At 35.6% G+C, this 22,543-nt stretch overlaps 4 protein-coding genes and 1 long non-coding RNA gene across 5 annotated transcripts; 2 read left to right on the top strand and 3 right to left on the bottom strand.

Annotated features, from left to right (window-relative positions):
• Positions 2,371–4,253, bottom strand: LOC18608478 (sugar transport protein 11). Its single transcript, XM_007043198.2, has 3 exons — positions 3,806–4,253; positions 3,111–3,710; positions 2,371–3,001 (listed from the first exon to the last, which is right to left on the bottom strand). Exons 1-3 carry the CDS (start codon positions 4,181–4,183, stop codon positions 2,621–2,623), a joined length of 1,359 nt encoding a protein of 452 aa, XP_007043260.2. The 5' UTR covers positions 4,184–4,253; the 3' UTR covers positions 2,371–2,620.
• On the top strand, positions 6,646–8,527 carry LOC18608477 (sugar transport protein 4). The gene is made up of 4 exons (XM_018114875.1): positions 6,646–6,778; positions 6,909–7,234; positions 7,328–7,957; positions 8,072–8,527. The coding sequence occupies exons 1-4, from the start codon at positions 6,646–6,648 to the stop codon at positions 8,525–8,527; spliced, it is 1,545 nt and encodes a 514-aa protein (XP_017970364.1).
• Positions 10,836–11,868, bottom strand: LOC108660949. The gene is made up of 2 exons (XR_001926715.1): positions 11,611–11,868; positions 10,836–11,541 (listed from the first exon to the last, which is right to left on the bottom strand). It is a non-coding gene; the product is annotated as an uncharacterized LOC108660949 (long non-coding RNA).
• Positions 11,539–13,659, top strand: LOC18608476 (sugar transport protein 10). Its single transcript, XM_018115769.1, has 4 exons — positions 11,539–11,762; positions 11,879–12,204; positions 12,301–12,930; positions 13,037–13,659. The coding sequence occupies exons 1-4, from the start codon at positions 11,627–11,629 to the stop codon at positions 13,496–13,498; spliced, it is 1,554 nt and encodes a 517-aa protein (XP_017971258.1). The 5' UTR covers positions 11,539–11,626; the 3' UTR covers positions 13,499–13,659.
• LOC18608475 (thioredoxin X, chloroplastic) lies at positions 14,181–15,251 on the bottom strand. The gene is made up of 2 exons (XM_007043194.2): positions 14,785–15,251; positions 14,181–14,634 (listed from the first exon to the last, which is right to left on the bottom strand). Exons 1-2 carry the CDS (start codon positions 15,118–15,120, stop codon positions 14,428–14,430), a joined length of 543 nt encoding a protein of 180 aa, XP_007043256.1. The 5' UTR covers positions 15,121–15,251; the 3' UTR covers positions 14,181–14,427.

The raw sequence follows: 22,543 nt of genomic DNA, 5'->3' as shown, positions 1-22,543 counted from the left end.
AGATCTGCTAGACGATCAAAAAAGGAAAGGTAAAGAGAAAAAGGTGAAGGGCCAAAGAAAACAATGTCAAGGGTCGGAAGGATAATGAAATGCTTGATTTGTCATCAAGAAGGACACAATAGGTCAAATTGTCTTATGTGACATGTAAGTGTTATCTATTATGTATCTTGTTACTTGATTTAGTTATTATTTATATTACTGGTTACTTACTTTTTTTTAATTTTTATGTCTAGAGTCAAACAAACACATAAAAAAATCAAAGTCAAAAAAGTAAATCTTCTGCTAGTAGAGCGAGTGAAGCTGCTACTGGTGCACCAAGTGAAGCTGCTATTGGTGCAAGTCAACTTCCTAGTAGTGCAAGTGAAGGTGTTGCTAGGTCCACTACATCTACGGCTATCAAGAAGAGGAAAAAAATGAGGGTTACTAAAAGAAACCAATCTGTTGCTGCAACTACGAAGGGTTTTATTTCAAAATATGTTGTTGTCCTAAGACGAAAATTGAAGCATGCAAGCCCTAAAGGGAAGGGGACAGCAGCCTATAGACTCCAAACCCAATCTACTTCAGCACCTACAGCTCCTCCACAACAGATTTCTATTATAAATGTGAGTGACAATTTAATCTTTGTTCATGTCTTGTTGTTTTATGATTTTGCTGCTTGGTTATTTGATGAACCAGTGTGCATGCTTCTTTCAATAGGCTAGAAGGCCAAATCAATTAGTTGTTGCAACTGGCCATGGGGATTCAAGGTCATTCATATCCAGTAGGCTGCTATTGGTTAGAAAAATTATGACTTGCAATATGATCATATTGCTTTAGCATTATTTTTGCAATTCTAACATTGATTTTGTTCATATTGCCACAGAAATTGCACACCAGGAGCAACCCAGTAGATCGAATTTGGTTGCTGATTTGCCCACTCAAGAAAGCATTAAGAATGCTTGAGAATTTGCTGTGGTTTATATGCTGTCTTGTTACAATTAAATGGTATACTTGTTTTTGTTACTAGGTACTTAAATGTTGTGTAAATGTTGCTGCCTTGATTTTGTCTATAATAACTGGCTTTCTTTGGTAATTGTCATATATTGTACAAGGGCTTTAGCTGATTTTGGTTGGCATATATTGTACAAGGGCTCTATTTGATTTTGGTCAAACTACTGTTAGCTTACAATCCTCTTGTAAAGGTTTTTGTACACTGTTTTGCATATATATATATATATATATAAAGTTGCCTTTCTTTCCTAAAAAGATTGATGTTCTTGCTGTCTCTCTTTTCATATTATAATTATAATTATATTTATATAATTTCCTTAAGAAGGTGCTGTTAATGGGAGTGATTTCCTTCATTTTAGGCTTGCTTGTAGGTACTATTCTTGTTATGGTTAGTGGTCTTTGGAGCTCCTATGAGCTAGAACAGTTCTTTTTTATAAAAGCTTTTTATGATTTGTAGTGTTACCTGGGCTTCAAAATGTTGGAAAGATTGGATCGTTGATTTTGCATGATGGTTCCTCTTGGTTTTCATTTTGTTGATATTCACTTTTTCTTGAGATTGAGTTACAGATATTTTGTTAGTCTCCACCAATTTTGTATAATTTGTTGTGTATAGGGGAGTTGGTTTTTTTCTAAAGGGCCCTGTGATTGATTTTGATTTTTGAGGTGTGGTTGTGACTAGCAAGGTGTTTTTTGTGCTAAAAGTCTAACCATCTTGGTGTAGGCTTGAAACAACATTGTAATCTTTGCTTAAATGGAATTTAGATTTTTACCTTTTAAAAAAAATTATTTCTCAAATTACCTTTGAAAGAAATGATCATAAAGCTAATATATGACTCCACTTACGTTTGTTTTTAGTCTAATATATTTATTATTGAAATGATAGTAACAAGAAAAACACTTAATAATCTGAAAAGTGAGTTAATTATAATTTTTTGGGCTCAATTTAATCTCTAAATTTTCGTTCAATTTCGTCCTCATACATTGAATTTTTATTCATATTAGTCCCTGTATTTTAAATTTTTTTCCACTTTAGTCCCTCTGGTTTTTTGGGTAGGAAAATTTTTACCCTTCTGTCTACCGCGTGGCAGTGCCACGTCATTCAGTCAATCACACATACATTGCCAAGTCGGCAAAGTTTGTCACGTTAACGTTGACGTCATCACCTTTAATGATAAAAATGGATGTCGTTAGGGAGAAGAACGAAATTGAAAAAATTTTCAAAATCAAAAGATTAAATTACTTCGATTTTGAGTAGAAAGATTAAATTAAACAAAATAGGAAAGGGACTACCTAGATCTTTTTACCTTTTTATTTATATGAGTTGCCCCCTCTATATTATTAGGGAAGAAGAGCAAACAGACAATCTAGGGTAACCCATTAATTATTTCTTGGCCTGAAGAGTTGAAGTCAATACAAATCGCTATTGTCTCAGTTCGTAAAGAAACAAATTCTAAAACCAGAGGGCTAATCAAATGTGCCTGTTCTTGTTGAAGTGGATCTCCGTGCTTGCTCACTTTTCCTTTGGGTTTCAATTGTGCTATATTTTTGCTCAGCAAACAGCCTCGTCTCTCGAAGCTTGATTGCCAATGGCGGCTTCATCGGGGATGTACTTTCCCCAGAACCAATGCTTCTAACAAACTCTGTTCATCTCTTCAATTGGGACGTTCTTCGTCTCAGGCAAGAACAAGTGAATGAAGACAGTCATGGTTATAACAAAGACAGCGAAGAAAAAGAAGAGGCCAAACTTCATGTGGCAAAGCAAGGAGAGGAAAGTTTGAGCAATGAAGAAGGTGAAGAGCATGTTAACTGAGACATTAATTGCTTGTCCAGCTGATCTGATTTCTAGAGGGCAGATCTCAGTAGGTACCAGCCACCCCGATGGCCCCCAAGACCATGCAAATGCTGCAACGTACACACAGATTAAGAACACCAGCAAATTGGCATCGGTTTTCGACAAAGTCCCCTCACCATTGACCCCAAACTTCAAGGCTACCATGATTCCAACTGCAACCTGTGGCAATCATAAAAATGCAAACATCAATTTCAATCGCAAATTCTATACAGAAAGAAAATTAAAAGTGTGTTGGCCATTGAATGGTAAGGTAAATAAAGCTAGCTACCTGGCTAATAATCATTTGGGCGCCGCCTTCAAGCAATAAAACCCTTCTTCCAAACCTATCGACCGAGAAGATGGAAACAACCGTGGCAAGCACATTCACTAAACCGGTTATAACTGCGGACATAAGTGACGCGTCATCACCGAAGCCTAAGGTCTTGAAGAGAACAGGCGCATAAAACATGATAACATTGATGCCAGTAAGCTGCTGGAAGAACGGGATAAGAGTGCAAAGAGCGAGTTGGGGCCTATATCTTTTCTCTAGGATGTTCCTCCAGGGGTGTTCCACTTTCTTTGCAGCTTCGCTGGCATCAACGAGGTCTTGGAATTCGTCATCAACATCCTGAGTGCCACGAACCCTTTGTAACATTCGTTTTGCCACTGCAGTGTCAGGCAAGAGGACAGCTCCGATAACCATCATTATCGCAGGAATAGCTGCAAGAGCTAAAGAAAGTCTCCATCCCCATCCACCCTCGATCTTTGCTGTGCCATAGTTAATAAGACCAGCTGCCAGAATCCCAATGGTAGCGGCCATTTGGAAACCAATGTTCAAAGCTCCTCTAATCTTTGCTGGTGCCATTTCTGATAGATAAACTGGAACAGACTGCCATGGATAAATAAGACAAGTTAATTTTTTGAGACAGATCGAAATCATATGTTCCATTAAAGAAGGCGAAATTAATAGTAGCAAATATTTACCTGGTTAGCAAATCCAACACCCACACCAAGCAACAAGCGGCCAATGATCAACAATCCAACATTCATGGCAACACCATTAAGGATTGAGCCAATAAGGAAAACAAGGCCCCCAATAAACATGGAAGGTTTCCGACCAAAGGTCCTTGTCACCGCAGCAGCAAAAAAGGAGGCTACCAAAGCGGCAAAGTAGAGTGATGAGGTGAACAATGTTAGTAGCTGGCTATCAAATTTGCAATACTCGCTTTCATGAGCGGCCTCATCTTTCTGTTTTTCTAAAACTGATGGGAAGAACTTCTTCAGAAACGATTCCATTGAAGTCACGCCTCCTGAGATTCCAATATCATATCCGAAGAGGAGACCTCCCATTGCAGCAACCATACAAGTGATCACCACGAAGGCGGTGACACGGCCTTCATATTACTTCCCCTGCCTTGAGCAACAAAACCTCCTCCAGCCATCTTCAAATTTTGACGATTTAGTCTTAAAAGTTTTTTCTTCTTCAGAATATTGATGTCTCTGATCTGAAATGAACCTCGGATTATAAAGGTTAGCAAATGCCTCTTAGGCCTGTACAGGCGGAGGATTTCTTGATGAATTCATTACAAATATAGGGCTCAACTATATTTCTATATTACAGTCAGGCCTTTGATGACATTATCCACTGTTTTTTAATTCTATCGTTCCGTTTTTCCCTTTGTAGTGTTAGTAATGGTGATAGCAAATTAAAGCTATATATAGCTGGATGAGCCTTTGCACAGGACAGTAAATATTAATTTATGGATAAAGATATATCAGCTGGGCTTAGAAATAGAAAATAACATCAACTACCTAGAAGTATTTTGAATTAGTTATATGCAAAAACAAAAATATTGATAAGGATCCAGAGCCTAAAACATTAAAGTCTAAATTTGGGTATGACATCCTGTATGGGTTTGATCACTTGAATTTTCTGCCAAACCTTTCTTTGTGACTGCAAGCTTCATAGCAGTACTATTTATTTCTAAAAAACTTTGCGTTTTCAAGTACTGGAGTCTGGAAAAAAGATGCATCAAACATTATCTAAGCAGTTATTGACTCGTTTCGAACCCTATAAGCAATGATTTTCACCCATGAAAAGAGAAACACAGCGGTGTAAGGTTTTAAGGATGGAAGCTTAACATTTTCATTAAAAGAAAGAAAAAGAGAAAACCATAGCTCTGTCTGAATTGAGAAGCTTTTGCTGTTTGGAATTTATTTCGACAAAGAGCAAGACAGATCTCATGTACTCTCCCACAAGGACTTCACCCACCACTCAGTCGTTATTGCAGGGACATTAAGCCTGCACGTACGACATGTTGTGAAGCCCTTGAGGGAGAGTGAATGCGAGTTGCCTTGTTATATTTTGTATCTATCGCTTGCTTCTGCTAACTCCTGAGTCTGAAAAATTTAGGGCAGAAAGGACTTGTTTATATAGCCTCAGAAGCATAACCTCTGATCAGTTGGATATGACAGATTCTGATAAGATTAGAGAATAAGTCTGGTTGTCCTTTATAATTTTCACGTGGCTGCTTGAGCCTGATCTTATAGGTAAACTATAAGCACCTACTAAATCAAGTAGTAATGTATTCATGATCATATGTCCATTGATCCCTTAGGTATCCACTTGCATGAGTAAAATTTTGGTATTTTACCTGCCTCTAATCGAGATAGCTAAGAGCTAAAAGAATCCACAGATTTGATAGTGTAAAGTGAATAATTAATATTCTTGCTAACCAAGCAGTCTGATAATGTGATGCTTCTTCGATTATGTTTCTACTTGTCTCTTGAATGAACTTAAGAGGTAGGCCATGACAGGGGAGGCTGTGCTTCTCCAAAAGGAGGAATATAGAACTGGATGAGAATCCTAATCTTTAGTACTACATAATTAATCTAAGTTGATATTCCATTGAAGCTAATAGTGATATACCGAAAAATACTACAAGTTTCTAGAACTAGAAACCATATATAGAATCATATATGATAATATGCTAAACCTAAGTTTTATGTACAAAGAAAGCAACAAGTGTTACCTATGGAAGAAACAAATAACCATTTAACCAGATCTAATCTAGTCATTGTATGGCCGCAGTTTAGCCCAATAAAATTCAAACAACCGTATTCTAATTAACAGTTTTAATGGGGCTCATGGTATTAGAAATGGAATCCAATTTTGACCCAAAACTACTACTGTAATATTTCTTTAATTATGTCTGATTATGCAGCTGGAGAGCAACATTAGCAAAATCAACAAGCATATTTTATCATTGATCAGCTGATAATTCAGCTCAGTTCCTTAAACGGGTTAGTCTCTTTCCCTTGGATCTTCTCACTTTTCCTTAATTTTTCTTCTTACAAATTCTTTATCAAGTTATTACTCCCTACCTTGTAAGCTTTCAGTTTCTAGTTTCTTTAGCTCAGAAGGAAAAAAGAAATGCAAGTTTCCACTGTGTGTTGCTATTTAGGCACGTTACCAAGTCCAAAGTTTCCAAAATGGCCTAGCGAACTAAAATGCGGTCAAGACTAACGGTATGCCAAAACCAGTCTCAGAACATTCAAATTTCCAAAAAAAGGCATAACAGAAAAAGAAATCAGTGGATGGGAAGTTATTCAAAATATATATATATAAAGCTGAGTTCTACTAGTTATCCAGATACTATAAAGTAGGGATTAAAAAAACAGAAAGAAAAAATGCACAAGGTCGTAAACTTAAAGGATCCGCATGCAAAAAATAAACCTTGTAAATAGTTCGACAAAACTCGCTGTTTAATCACTTGTTTGATTTTCTAGGATAGGTCTAAAGATTCACATTAGTTCTGCTAGAGATGGCTGGGGGTGTTTATATTGATGATACTGGAGTGAAACATTATGAGGCTAGAGTCACTTTCTTTGTTTTAGTGACTTGCATGGTAGCGGCCACAGGTGGTCTCATCTTTGGTTATGACCTTGGAATTTCAGGTAAAAAAACATAAACCTCTTTGTTGATGTAGTCAAATCTACCAAGAATTTTGGAGCTGTTTAGATGGTATAGGATGATGACCTATTAAGTAATAACATTCTTTTGATTGCAATTCCATAATTTCTGCAGGAGGGGTGACCTCAATGGAAGAATTTCTCAAGTTGTTCTTCCCATCAGTTTATAAGAACCAGAAAAATAAAACTGGTCATGAGAATAATTGGTGCAAATTCGACAGCCAGCTTCTGACACTGTTTACCTCTTCCCTTTATCTTGCTGCTTTGGTAGCTTCCTTCTTTGCCTCTGCAATGACGAGGAAATTTGGTCGAAGATTGTCCATGTTATTAGGAGGTTTTATTTTTTTCCTTGGCGCTATCATTAATGGTGCTGCTAGGAATATTGAAATGCTTATCGTTGGACGTGTGCTTCTTGGTGTAGGCGTTGGATTTGCTAATCAGGTAAACTTTTGCTATTCCTTTCACCTTTTTTTACATCTTCCTGTCTAACTTCTCATCAGAAGACTCAAGCATGACTGTGTTTATTTATGGCAGTCCGTTCCCGTTTATCTATCAGAAATGGCACCTGCAAAGCTTAGAGGAGCACTCAACATTGGCTTTCAGATGGCAATTACAATTGGGATTCTAATTGCAAATCTAGTGAATTATGGCTCGAACAAGATCAAGGGTGGATGGGGTTGGAGACTTTCCTTGGGCCTTGCAGCTGTCCCTGCAACAATAATGACTGTTGGGTCATTTTTCTTGCCAGACACTCCCAATTCCCTCATTGACAGAGGCCACACTGATAGGGCCAAAAAAATGCTGCAAAAAATTCGTGGCACTAACAATGTGGATGAGGAGTTCGAAGATCTTGTTAGTGCTAGTGAGGCTGCAAAGGAAGTAAAACACCCTTGGAGGAACATCACCAAGAGAAGATACAGGCCTCAACTTGCCATCACCTTCCTCATTCCGTTTTTCCAGCAGCTCACTGGCATTAACGTGATTATGTTCTATGCCCCCGTCCTGTTTAAGACTATTGGATTTGGTGATGACGCCTCTCTCATGTCTGCAGTTATAACCGGTGGAGTCAATGTCCTAGCCACGTTTGTTTCTGTCTTCTCAGTTGACAGGTTCGGTAGAAGGGTTTTGTTCCTTGAAGGTGGCGTCCAAATGGTTGTGTCTCAGGTAACTAGACTACTAAAACTTTTTGCCCACTTCTGTCCCAAAATCTCCATTCTAAAGCAACCGATAACTGAGTTCCCTTTCCTTTTTAACATCAACTTATTTGTTCCATTGTAGATTGCTGTCGGTGTCATTTTGGGGTTGAAATTTGGTACCGATGGTGAAGGATCCTTATCAAAAGGCTACGCTGACTTTGTTCTCTTCTTGATTTGCGCGTATGTGGCAGCATTTGCATGGTCATGGGGTCCCTTGGGATGGCTAGTACCAAGTGAAATCTGCCCTCTAGAGATCCGATCCGCAGGGCAAGCCATCAATGTTTCTGTCAACATGTTCTTCACTTTCATCATTGCTCAACTTTTTCTCTCCATGCTTTGCCACATGAAATTCGGCCTTTTCTTCTTCTTCGCTGCATTCGTTGTTACAATGACTATTTTCATATTTTACTTTTTGCCTGAGACAAAGAGCGTACCGATCGAGGAGATGAATAGAGCGTGGAAGGCACATTGGTTTTGGGGAAAATACATTCCTAGTGATGCTGTTCATGGCCACGGCCATTGCTCACCTAATGTTTGAAGGATTTGGCTTAAGGTTTTTGGCCCCTGTCACAATATCACAGGCTGAGGTTTCAGCTTGGAATGGCTCAAAATGAGAGGATGGAAAGCAACGAAAGCAAAAAAAATTAAGCAAAAAATGAAGAGAGAGAAGAAGGATTTAATTCTAAAACTATTTCTTTCAGGCAAGCTGTTTGCCTAACCATCTTCGGTTGCAAAGGAAAATGGCAAGTGGAATGTGACGTTGGCTGCCCTCTTCCTTGTGCAAATCTGTTTGCAGCTTGATTGTGTCTTGTACTTGTTTTGTACCTTAACACTAAAGTACAGTTGAAGGTTCATTCTCACTCAAAATTCCGAACCATTAACTATTTCCTTGAGCCAAAGAAACAAGAAATTTACTACGCTAAGCACATAAAAAGCTTAAAATTAGTGAACCCTAGCATCTTTTTCTTCTTTTTCCAATGTAGTTTACTGTGAGAGAGGGGAGATGGCTATGTCTCAGCCAGTCAGCACTCAGACAAGGATGGAAGGAAGGAAGGGAGGAAGGAGAGTACTCTGTTGTACGCTTAAAATGCTAATGTATGTAATTGTTACTTTCATGTATTAGGAAGGACTACTTTGTCTTTCACATGTAAATTTCTCTTGTATGTATATATTTGTTAAGGAGAAATACAAGACTCATTTGAAGGTATCAGAGCGACTTGGAATGTCAACAAGTGTTGCATTCACATCTATCCCTGCATGCGCAATGTCAACGGAATCAAGTATCTCTCGTATTTCTACAACAATATCTACCACGCATACGATGCCCACCCAAAACCCCATATTTCTTCCTCCTATCCTATCTCACTGCTTCCTCCCAAACGTTATCTTCCTATTCGAGTTTTGACTCTTTTCTCGACCATTGTGCTCACCATATCAATTTGTCGCGTCTTCCTCACCTTTCTTGGACCCCCTTAGTCGGAGCATCTCTCCGATCACCATTTTCAGTTCGCATAAATTCTAAAAAAGTTCTTGTAAATTCGTTTATCCAATTAAAATGTTTAATTTTTATTGTATTTAAATAAATTTTTTAATTTTTATTTTAGTTCAAAAAACACTTTTGACCGAACGAGAATATAACCATTAAACCTAATATGAGTTGTCCCTTTTTTCTCATATGACAAATAACATGACTAATTGACATAATCACATGACAAAGCACAACCAATCGCCTATCGTCAATTGCCAATCACTAGTCATCATCATTTATCAATACTGAATCACAAAAAAGAATCATTTTTCAATTCATCTCCTTCACCTATTTTCTTTAATAAGAGTAATTTTTTGAAAGTCTTTTCCGATCCTTTTTCTCTAAAATCTTAAAAAAAATGAAAGGTCTAAAAATCCCACATCTAGGTTTTGTTTTTAAGATCTGAAAAGGGAAAAGGAATTGTCATGAGAAACCAAAAAATAGGATTCTTTTATGTTTACATATATATAAACCCGACCCTAAATTAAATCTTTATATAATTATTATGGTGCCTAGTTACGTAAAATTCTAAATTAATAAACCTGCACTCTTTAAAAATAAATTCTTAATAAAACTAATTGAAATTTCAATGCTAATAGTTAAATATGAAAAAAGTTTTAAAAGTTCCGTTATCCAATAATAAGATGAAATTTCAATGAATCACATATCATAAAGATATTCATTATAACATACAAATCGCTTGCTTCACTATTGCTCACTAATTATTTATTATCTTGCCATGTAAGGTTATAAAATTTGGCAAATCTCTATGCAAATGCAACACTACTCATGGAATGAAAAAGGAAAAATAATGGGGATAAAAGGACACAAAAGATTTGGATGCGATGCGAGACCTCTCCTAATTTAAGCCTAAACAGCTGGCTCCATGCTATTATACATATATTCCTAATCTTCTTCTTCACATAAAGCAATAAGCACCTAGCTTGGTATAAGTGGCCCATACGCTTTTATGTTCATACATGGGAATATGAGTGCCAAATATAGTGAATGCAAAGCTAGTTGAGATCATATTTTGGGATGGATGGAAAATTACTAATTAATTACTAACGAGTCAAAATAAACAAAGATGATAATTATTTGAATTTCCAAAAACTTGCCCATGGAATGGAAAATACCAACACAAGTCATAAGTAGATGAACTTTTCTTTCTTTCTTTTTCTTTTTTTTTTTTTTGATTTTTTACAAAGACAAATTAGATATTAATATATTACAGAATAAATGATTTGGTATTTACAAATAATCAGAATGACAACTAATTACTGGATTAATATAGCAAAAGCTAAATACTAATAAAGAGTGAAACAACAATGACAACATAACAACATTAACAGAGGAGATGACTGTGTTATGTGTCAAAACCTATAGCAGTTGATGCTTTAGAGGCTTACCTTCAAGATCCATACATATATGGGGAAATGATAAATACATGGAAAACAAACCAACTAAAATACAACAGAAAAGATCTTAACATAACGTTTGGTGGATTCCGACTTGCACCACTTAGACCTAAGTTTAAATTAGTTTCCTTATATAGTCCAAAACTCTTCTCATGACCAGCCAAAATTATCTTAGCCATATATACCCCGGGCAAACCACTTAAATTGGTAGATTTTATGGATAAGGATTTCCATTGCTACAAAAGAAAAAAAAAATGATGACTATGGATAGAGACTAGGTAGAATCCAGTGGTAATCGCAATGCTAGGGTCTGAAAATAGCATTTCCAAAGGTATGAATTTAATAAAAGAGGGAAAGCCAGTTAAATGTTGAAAAATATGTCCTATTTTTGCAGCAATGTTGTTAGAAATAAGCACGTTTTTAGGGCCCTAGCAGGCCACTTGATCACATATATAAAACCAGGCATTTCATCTAGGATTTAGCAGTGGGAGGTCAGAGAGTTACATTTCCTTTTCTTCCTTGGTGGTATGCGGGACCTTTGCGGGCAAATTCCTTTGAAAGATCCTCAACTATCACCGTAAAAACATCCCCAGTATATCACCAAACCTGGAAGGGAAAAACAAAAGTCCTTAGACACTACTTTTCTTGAGTTGCATAAAGGACAGAGTGAGTTACCTGCGTGGATTGAGAGATGGCAGGAGGAGGATTTGTTGCTCAACAAGGTGGAGGGGCCAGCTATGAAGGTCGTGTCACCGCCTTTGTGGTGTGCACCTGTCTGATTGCCGCCACTGGCGGTCTCCTCTTCGGTTATGACCTTGGAATCTCAGGTTCAGACTATGATTGCCTGTCTTGTTATGATCTTTTCATCTTAATTAGTGGAGCATGTAATTTTGTGTTTCTTTTCCAAGACTCTGACTTGGTATTCTTTTTCAAATCTCTGCAGGAGGGGTGACCTCAATGGAACCGTTTCTGAAAAAGTTCTTCCCTTCGGTTTTTGCAAAACAGAATGATGCAGCCAAACACGAAAGTGAGTATTGCAAATTTGATAGCCAGCTGCTCACATTGTTCACCTCTTCCCTCTACCTTGCTGCTTTGGTAGCTTCCTTCTTTGCTTCAGTTGTAACAAGGATCTTTGGCCGAAAAGTTTCCATGTTCGTTGGAGGCCTTGCTTTTCTCGTCGGTTCCATCTTAAATGGTGTTGCTATGAACGTTGCAGTCCTAATTATTGGCCGTTTGTTGCTTGGTGTGGGTGTTGGATTTGCTAATCAGGTAAAACTTGTTGCTCTTCCGGCTACTTGTTTATTTCATCCTCCTACCTCCTTTCTATCTTAAGGGACTTATAGATGATTTGTTCATCCACGACAGTCTGTTCCAGTTTACCTATCCGAAATGGCACCAGCAAAGATTAGAGGAGCTTTGAACATTGGTTTCCAAATGGCCATTACAATTGGAATTCTAGTCGCAGGCCTTATTAACTATGGTACAGCAAAGATCGAAGGTGGATGGGGATGGAGAGTTTCTCTGGCTCTTGCAGTCGTTCCTGCCTTAGTGATGACCCTTGGAGCGATCGTGCTACCAGACACTCCCAATTCTATTCTTGAGAGAGGCCATTCTGAGAAGGCAAGACAAATGTTGCAAAAAGTTCGAGGCACCCAAAACGTTGATGATGAGTTTCAAGACCTTGTTGATGCGAGTGAAGCTGCCAAGAAGGTGGATCACCCGTGGAGGAACATTCTCCAACCAAGATACAGGCCTCAACTTGTCCTCTGCATTCTCATTCCATTCTTCCAACAACTCACTGGCATTAATGTGATCATGTTTTATGCACCTGTTCTCTTCAAGACCTTGGGTTTTGGTGATGACGCGTCACTCATGTCCGCGGTTATCTCTGGCACTGTGAATGTCCTCGCCACAATTGTTTCCATTTATTCTGCTGATAGGTACGGAAGAAGGATTTTGTTCCTTGAAGGTGGCGTTCAAATGATTATTAGCCAGGTAATTGAATGCCTTTTATCATCATACATAAGCTCCTCAAGACTCTTATTTTTTGGGTAGAATTTTTTGTTGACATTGTGACTTTTTTTTCTCTATTTTGCTATAGTTTGCGGTTGGAATCACGATAGCCTTGAAGTTTGGGCTCAATGGTGAGGGGACCTTGTCAAAATCTGATGCCAACTTCCTGCTTTTCTTAATCTGTGTGTACGTAGCAGCATTCGCATGGTCCTGGGGGCCATTGGGATGGTTGGTACCTAGTGAGATTTGCCCTCTAGAGATCCGATCAGCTGGACAAGCCATCAACGTTGCAGTTAACATGATCTTCACCTTCATCATTGCTCAAGTTTTCCTCTCCATGCTTTGCCACATGAAGTTTGGCCTCTTCTTTTTCTTCGCTGCCTTTGTTATAATCATGACTATCGTCATTTACTTCTTCTTGCCTGAGACAAAGAACGTCCCGATTGAAGAGATGAACAAAGTATGGAAGCAACACTGGTTCTGGGCCAAGTACATCCCAGATGAGGCTGTCATTGGTGCCAACCGCAAAGTTGAGCAAAGGGATGCTTGAAGCAAGATCCAACACATGTGCTTTGCTAATTATTTAGGTTAAGGTTCTGGTTGTGACCATCAGGAAAGGAAAATAACATGAAGCAACAGCAGAACAACAAAAACAAAGCTCTGTACCCTTTCACCTTTACTATGACACACCGAAACTTGACCAAACTTTAAGTCTTTCTGAAAACTGTCGTTATCTCCTGACCAGACAATCGTACAACTCAATTAAAGATTATAAGTTTCTTACACACACAAAAAGAGGTTATTAAAATGGACTAAAGAAGAATGTGAGATACACCTAAAAAAAAAAACAAGGGATTACTTATAATAACAGAGTGTCAACCAGTGGCTTAAAACCAAGAAAATCACAGCCCAACTTCCTTTCGAGTTGAGCACCACCCACCAAAAAGAGGAGGTGGCTCTGCACCTCTAAACAGAATTTACAGAAAACTAGTTGTTATTGCAACATTAGGCTGTAACAGAGCGTTTAGGGACAACCATAACAAGTTTTCCTACCAATCCTACTGATTACCATTAATCAAAAGCTCATATTTGATAACCTATCCTTCTATAACTCTACACACCACAAATTACCACTCCTTCCAAATAGTTTTTTTCAATCTTAAATAGTAAATAATACTAGTACTAATTTCGACACATGATCCATCGATAACCTGTAAGAAACTTATCAGATATAAATATCAAATACTAGTATAAATTTGTAATCAGAACACAATTATCCACCCCCAAAAAACATATAATAAATCTAGACAGGTGGAGAAGCCCACACATCCACACTGAACTGTACTCAGATTGTATCTCATGAAATTTCTAGGCATCTTTTATAGCTCAAAAAACTATACAAGTATTATTTAAACACCAATACGAAAATATAGAATAAAAACAAAAGGAAGTTAAAATAAAAGCAGGAGAGAATATCTGCTAAGCTACAGATATTGTCTCCAACAGAGCATCGAGATACTCTTTAAGCTTGGGCTTTGTAATCGCACCTTCTCTCCTACTTTCTGGCACTTCCTGCCCATCCTTGAACAGAATCAAGCTAGGCAATCCATAAACTTTGTACTCTTCAATCAGCTTTGGATTTGCATCATGATCTATTTTTACAACCACTAATCTGTCTCCATATTCCTAACAATTATTCAAGAAAAAAATACCCTCCGTTTAAAGAGAGATTAGAAAAACATAAATCATGTTTAAGTTCTTCATACTCATTCAATGGGTTTAAGTTCTCGATTAAAGGAATAAATACGTAATTGGATGATAAGTACATAAAGGAACCTGAGCGATTGATTCCATGGCGGGAGAGATTAAGCGGCAGGGCCCACACCAAGTGGCAACGAACTCAACGAGAACCGGACGTTTGGATTCCAGCACCGTGCTTTGGAACTCGCTCTCTTTTATTTCCTTAATGGCACCGCACTGTATCGAAAACTTAGGAACCGTAGAGGAACTAACCGACCGTAGAAGCGGTAGACGGTTTCTTCGAAGGCCGTTGATTGAAGGATTGAAAGAGAATGTTGCGGAGTAGAGTTTAGATGGGGAAGAAACTGAGCGGACCGGAGGGAGAGTTGACCGGACCACCAAAGACGATGAGCTCGAGAGAACGGTGTCCATGTTGAGGATTGGTTAAGTAAGATGAGATGAGAAGGAGATGTTGAGAGAGACTTCTTCAGAGCATTGCGCCTGTTTTTTTTTTTTTTTCCCCTAAGATTTGGCGTAAGGAATTTCGTGTGTGTGGTTGTGATGGAGAAATGAGTGCGTCTACTTCCGGCTTGCCTGGGACCCCAACGATTAATCGTAGCCACTGGCCACATTGAAGACTTTTCACGTGAATACCACGTGACTCATTGCCACCTCACTCTTGTGGATTGTACCCTTTTTTCTTTTTCTTTTTTTTAACAAGAAAAACATTACTACTAAACACATATGGAGCTTCTCATGGAACCAGTTAATATGATTAGCCTGTTTTCCTTCTACATATATTGATGATATTATATGGCTCATAAAACAAGATAAGGTATGCTTTTGGTCCTATAATTTAAATTTATTCTCATATATTATTTAAGTTAGTTCCTACAAAGTTCCAATAAAAAAATCTATAAAATTAGATTTTTTTTTTTTTGGAATAGTATTTTAAGTAGATTTTTTTACAAAAAAAATATCTTACTTTTGTTTTTGTTGCTTTAAAATTGTTAAATTATGCAATTAGTGTCTATACTTTACAAAAAATATAGATTTAGTCTCTATATATAATTTGTGTAAATTAAGTCCCTACACTTTGTCGATTTGTTAATTTCAATCCCTAACTTTAACATTATTAAATTTCTCCGTTAAGTATTTAGATATGGCAATTTGATTAAGCTAATGTGACATTTCTTGCTAACATGGCATTAATTATGTGTTGACATGGCACAATCATGTTGATATGGCTTTGTTAATAGACAAACCCTAAAAACACCTTAACCCTAAGACAAAGAGAATACACTAAACACATACAAACAAAAATAATTCAAAGAGAAAGAAAACTTTTAAGCGTTAAATTGTTACAAGTTTGAGACTTGAATCGTCATAATAAGCTATAGGTTTTTGAAGATTTATCAATATAAGGTTAAGATTTGTCCGGTTTCAAGAGATGGCCAATAGTTGACACAGTTAACAAAGATAAAGAGTGAAGGGTAAAAATAAAATAAGTTCACAAGGAATCCAACCCAAAAACTATAGACAAAGCCAACAACAGTAGACATTGATCAATGGCAGATTTAGAATTTTGTATGAGGGGTAGTTAAAGAGTAATTATATAAGGTTATGGATCAGGTCAATGATTTGATTCGGAGTAAAAAATTAATTACTTTTAAAATAAAATTAAATTATAACATAAAATTTTATTAACAATTTAAATATAAGTTTTCAGATTTACCAATATAAATAGACATAAATTAAAAAGAAAAATTGACATTTGATTTTTACATTAAGTATCATAAGTTGTGATCGATATAATTTTATGCTTTCAAATTCATTTATGACAAAATCCGTATCAATAGTCTTGACAATCTCTTTCTTAATGTAAAGGATAAGTGTAGTAGCAAGAAAACCATCTTTCATCTTATTACGTAACCTTGTCTTTACAATTTTCATGTCTTTACAATTTTCATGTCTAAAAATGCACGTTTTGTAGTTACTATAGAAACTAGAAGAGTTAAGATAAGCTGACCTAAACGATCCAATAAAGGATATACAACTAATTTTTTTGTCTTTGAAATTAACTGGTACAGCTCTAAGAGAGTTGAAACACTTTGCAAACATGGATCTTGCCTAATATCAAGTTCAAAATGATCCAATTCATATTTCATATGCAATTTTTTTAAATGAATGAAGTCATTATAATAGAACTTTTGAGCAAGCTTGCAAATGTCATCAATCTTGAATAATTTAAATCCATCTTTAAGATCCAAAAATGAGCTAAGAATAAGTAACTCCATTGTATCTTCATTAAATCTACTATTTATCTCTTATAGCATTGAATCTATAGTACCAATGAATAAATCAATCCGATAATGATGCATCATTAGAATTTTCTTACCTTTCATTACTCGACCTCTACCTGATTGACGAGTACCATTCATATCAGGAATTGCTATCTCATGTTTCTCACAAAAAGACTTGACTTCTTAAAACAAAACATCCCACCCATTAGCTCTAAAGTTTTCAATAACTTTCTTTGTTGTAGCTACTAAATTCATTGCATTAAAAATGTCTTGTGATTACACTAAAGAAGTCCCCATAAATTATCTACCTTTTTCAAAATCTTTATCGTAAGATGCAGAATACAAACAAATTCAAATGTGGTCATCAAATCATAAACTCAATTAGTTAAGGCCCTTTAGGATAAGGTGTCACCTTCATTAATCATTTCACGTAGAACTTTGAGAATCGGTGATAACTCTCTAATATAGAGTTATTTAGACTTAATTTTGATAGTAATTTAGCTTAGTTTTTGTAATAATCTATAGAAATTAGTAGATTCTATTTAATTATTTTAAATTAGTTAATTTAGGTGAGTCAATCTAATCTTAGTTAATTTTATGCTTAATTTGGTATTAATGTGGTTAAGATAAGTTGTTATTGATTTATTTGTGCTTTTGTAGGTGTTTGATGAAAGAAGAATTTTAGTGGAAGAAGAAGTGCAATTTCAAGGTGCAGACTTCCATTGCATATGTTTTGGTATTTCGACTATAACACTCTTTACAGATCTCCAAATGAGATAATTCTTAAACCATTGGAAAGATAAGAGAAAAAGATATACTTTTATATTTACCACTTCGACCAGTTCGGCCTAGAAGGTGGTCAAAAATCTTGTCAAAGTTGATGTACTGCAGCAGTCCTTGAACAATTATGATTTTTGCAATTTAAATGGTCCAGGCAGTGACTTTGGAGGTAGTAGGCTGTAGCCCACATAGTTTGATAAGGAAATCTCAACTGAAATTGACTTCTTTCTTCACCTAATTTGGCCTAACTTCAAATCCCTATAAAAATAACCTTTTTGAGGATTTTTAGGGAGAAAAGGAAACACCAGATTGATAGCGGAGAGTCAAGCTACAAAGTCATTGAAGGTAAGAAGAATTTGCAGGATTCAAGGAGATTTGGAGATCAAGAATACAATTCTTGAGTTTTTCTATATTTTTGTTATTCTCTTATTTTCTTGGTTTTGTTTTTAATGTTTAATTTTATTTAATGATGATGTGTAACTTGATAGGGAACTAAACTTTTTATCTAAAATTATGATTGAACTTAATATGTAGTCTGAATTATTTATCTCTCTTTTACTTACATTTGATGGATTTAAGTTGTTTATTTTATTATGTTCTTAATGCTTTCTAATTGCTTGATCACCAATTAGATTGAATTGAAAACCTAGATTAAACCTTGATAAAGGAGATTTAGGTAGACTTTGAATAAAATAGCGTATGATCGAATACACTTAGTTGATTAGATTATTTGATTTGCATATAGGGTAGACATACACCTATAAGCCATATGTAGCCAAAATTAGAGCACAATCTTAATGAATCTTTCTTCATATAATTTGCATCAACATATAGTAAATTAATTGGGAGAGGTATTTTTATGAGAAACTCGATAAAGACTTGTAAATAATTTAAGACTCTAGGTTAGGAACTTAATCCATTAAACTAAGTTAAAAGAAAGAAACAATATTCAGATAAAGTATTGAGGAATATCATAATCTTAGGTTTGGTAATCACTAGAAGTTAATAAAATAATTATGTTGATATATTTTAGATTAGTTTTAGTTTTTAGTTTATTAGTTTTAATTTAATTTTAATTGTTTAGATAAAGTTAGAGTGTGTTAATTTTAGTAGTTAACAGTAAGAATTAATTTAATTTTTTGTGGGATCGACACTTTACTAATCACTATATTATATTTAAGATACGTATATTTGCATGGGTAGAAAATTGAACAACAGTCAGATTCCATAAATCAAGTAAGCTTTGACAAGACTTTAAATGAGAGCCCCATCGTGTATCACTTGCCCTTTTTAATGAGCCAACTTGATTTTTTTTCCTTTTCCAGTGTCAAGCTCATCAGTAGAAACCAACTCTACAATCTCAATTGCATGAGCAATTTACAAATGATTCTTTCTTTTTGTAAATGAATCAACAACATTAATAATTAAAGCCAGATAAGAGAAAAAATGCTAAATAGGAATAACATTTTTGCATGTCTCTATCAATATAAATAGTAGTCAATGAGCAAAACAATGAATGTAATAAGCAAATGGGCACTCTTTCAAAAATAATGTTCACAATCCATTCAATTCACCTCATATATTACTTGTTCCATCATATCCTTGCCCTTGTATATTTTGGATGCTAAGATTATGAAAAGCAAGCACATTACAAATTTTTGAATAGAAGCTTTAGTTTCCTCAACATGAGTCAAATTAAAGAACCTCTCTCGAATAAAGCCTTACTTATCAACAAATCTTAAGACAATAGCTATTTGCTCTCTGTTTCCATCATCTCATGATTCATCTACAAGAATACAAAATTTTGAATCACCAATTTCTTCCCAAATGAAACTTTGGATTTTGCTTGCATAAAGGGCCAAAATCTCCTTTTCAAATCATAAGAGATATATAAGAGGCATTTTGGGGGGCATTATCCAAGACAATTGAAACTACTTCTTTACTATAAAAAGCAATATGTTCTATGATTTCAACAACATTGCCACAATTAATTGAATCCTTACGTTTATTGTGAGCTCTAAAGGCAATTCCTTGAAATGCACACAACTTAGCAGCATCAATTGCAATATTCGTGTTAGAGAGTTCTTTGCAGATTAGAACTGCTCTGATACTGTGTAGAAAATATTCAAATCTAAGCAAAAACCCTAAACTGCTTGATAAAAAAATAAAAACTACATAAAGGGTTATTTATAATAGCCAACTAAACCTAAACTTACTTGATGTGCACAAAAAGTAATTATAATAGAAAATTAAACCTAAACCTACTTAATGTGCAAATAAATAAAATACAAATAAGAAAATTGTAGTAACCCGTATTTTGATACGGTAGCTGATAAAGTTTACGGATGCCAATTGAGATTGATTACTGAGTTAAAAAGGGTAATTCAGAAGTGAACCTGTAAAATCTCAATCTCCATAGGCACATAACTAGAAGTAGACGAGATAATGCGGATTAGGGATAATTTCATCATTTCTCTTGGTGAGCCCTTAAAAGTAGTTTTCTAATGTTATAAAGGTCCAAGTAGGCCTAAAGAATAGTTTGGGATAAAATATTTCGTATACAAGAAAATAATAATAAAATAAAAATATATTTATAGGAGAAGAATTTGCAGGATAAAAAGTGATTCGGAAGTCAATTGAGGCATAATAAGGTATTTTGGGTGCCAAGGAGACAAGAAGAGACAAAAGGAAATTTTTGGAATACATCGTGCACATAGCCGGAGTCATCGTGTGCATCCCCCCACATCGTGTATAATCAGTGTCATCGTGTACATCCCCCCACATCGTGCACACAGGCACTATTATCATCCATCTCCCTCACCACCACCATCACCGGCATGTGCATCCCCCCACATCGTGCACACGCACGGTTATAATTATCACACAACATCAACTATTTATGCACATGAGTTGGGTGAGATGATAGTGGTATTGGTGTTTACTTATGTATATATGTATATATATGATTGTGAAATAAAAGTTCATGAATATGGTATATGATTGTAATGCATGTGAAATTTGATATGATGAATCTTGAGAATTTCTCATTTTCTTGCAAATTGATCTTTATTGCAGCACCAAATGGATTTTTAGTGCAAAGGAGGTCCATTTTACACTTAGGTGCCTTACTTCTCACTGCAGCAGGAAACCTTCTGTTTTGGCAGCCGAAAACTTGTTGCAGCGAGAAACTCTCGGATTCTAGTATAGTGCTTTTACTTTGATGAAGATTTTGACCATCTTTCCATCCGAACTGGAAAAAGTGGTAAACATAAAAGTTGTAGCCCTACCTCTTAGCTTTCTAATGGTCTAAAAATCAGGTCAATTGAACTTCTGTAGCGGGAGATATGATAGAAAAACTGGAACATATGTAAATTGATACTGTTTCTCACTGCAGCGAGAATAAACTTCGCTGCAGCGAGAAACATTCTGTCCTGCATGCTATCCTATTCGGTTTTTGATATATTTTTCACCTATTTAACTTCATGGACTGATCATGGGTTGTTGCAACACTATGAGGTTATTAATCAAAGTTTGAAATGAGGGGTTTTTAGTTTGAAATGCATCATGATTTTCAAATTCTTCTTATTGATTGCTTGTTCCCTTTCTTATGTTCACTCACTGAGTTTCGTACTCACGTTTTTAAAATTCATGTTTTCAAATTTGGAGGCAGTTTGGACCTAGATTGAGTTGCACACATATGCTCGTCTTCTTGGTAGGTACTATGGCATCTCAGTAACTGTATCTTCACCCAGAGTCACTCCGCTGATAATCTTGAGTCTATTACTTGTGAACATGAATATGTAATGTAAACTACTAAGAGTCATATTATAAATGAAGTGTGTATATGTTGGATTGATGATGATAGTACTTTGATATAATATAAATATGAATATTCAGTTGTTATAAAATATTATTGGAACATTTACTTTTGAGAGTTACAGCACTTTATTTTAAAGATGATGGATAGGAATGATAATCAAAATTGCATAAAAATGCTTGCTTGGGCTTAGTGGGCTATGCCCCTTTGGGCCCATGCACCGGTCATGGCCCGAGAATTTGGACTGTGACAAAAATATTCTTACCCTAGACTTTTTTGAAATACAAACAAAGTAAAAAAAATAGAAAAATATTCTCTTCAAAATATTTCTAAAATTAATAATTACAACTCATACTAATACTTTTTCTTTTTTTTTCTTTTGTTTCTCCAGGCAATCGTCATCGAAATGAAGAGCACTTGTTCTTTTTCTTTTTTTTTCCTTCTTTCTTACACCCATCACTAGATTCAAATCAATGAACGACAAGCTAGATCTGACCTTGTGAATGTCGATGACTAGGTAGGTCAAATCTTGCCCCTCTATCCTCCCCAAATAGTTCAACGCAAGGTGATATTTTTTTCTTTTTGATCTCATTTTACTTTCCCTTATGTCGAAGAAAAAATCACCTTCCCTTCCCTCCCACTATGACAATTAAGAGTGAGCAAATAGGTGGATTTGGTGGTTTGATCCACCATGCTTAAAGACCAAATAGATCAATTATTTTAAAAAAACTGACCAAAACTGACCAAATATAAAAAAAAAAAGATCAAACTGACCAAACATAGAATTGATTAATTTGGTCCGGTTTTGGACGAATGGACCAAAATTTTATCACTTTTTTTTTTTTACAAATTATACTATTAAAACTTATAAACTTCATCCATAATTATATATATGAAATTAATTATATAACTTATATGTTATAATGTTTTATATCAAAGTTTGTATAAATAATAA

Source organism: Theobroma cacao, chromosome 2 (assembly GCF_000208745.1).
Source record: "Theobroma cacao cultivar B97-61/B2 chromosome 2, Criollo_cocoa_genome_V2, whole genome shotgun sequence".
NCBI lineage: Eukaryota > Viridiplantae > Streptophyta > Magnoliopsida > Malvales > Malvaceae > Theobroma > Theobroma cacao.
Note: the sequence above shows the minus strand (reverse complement) of the source record. Positions and strands in the feature narration are given on the sequence as shown.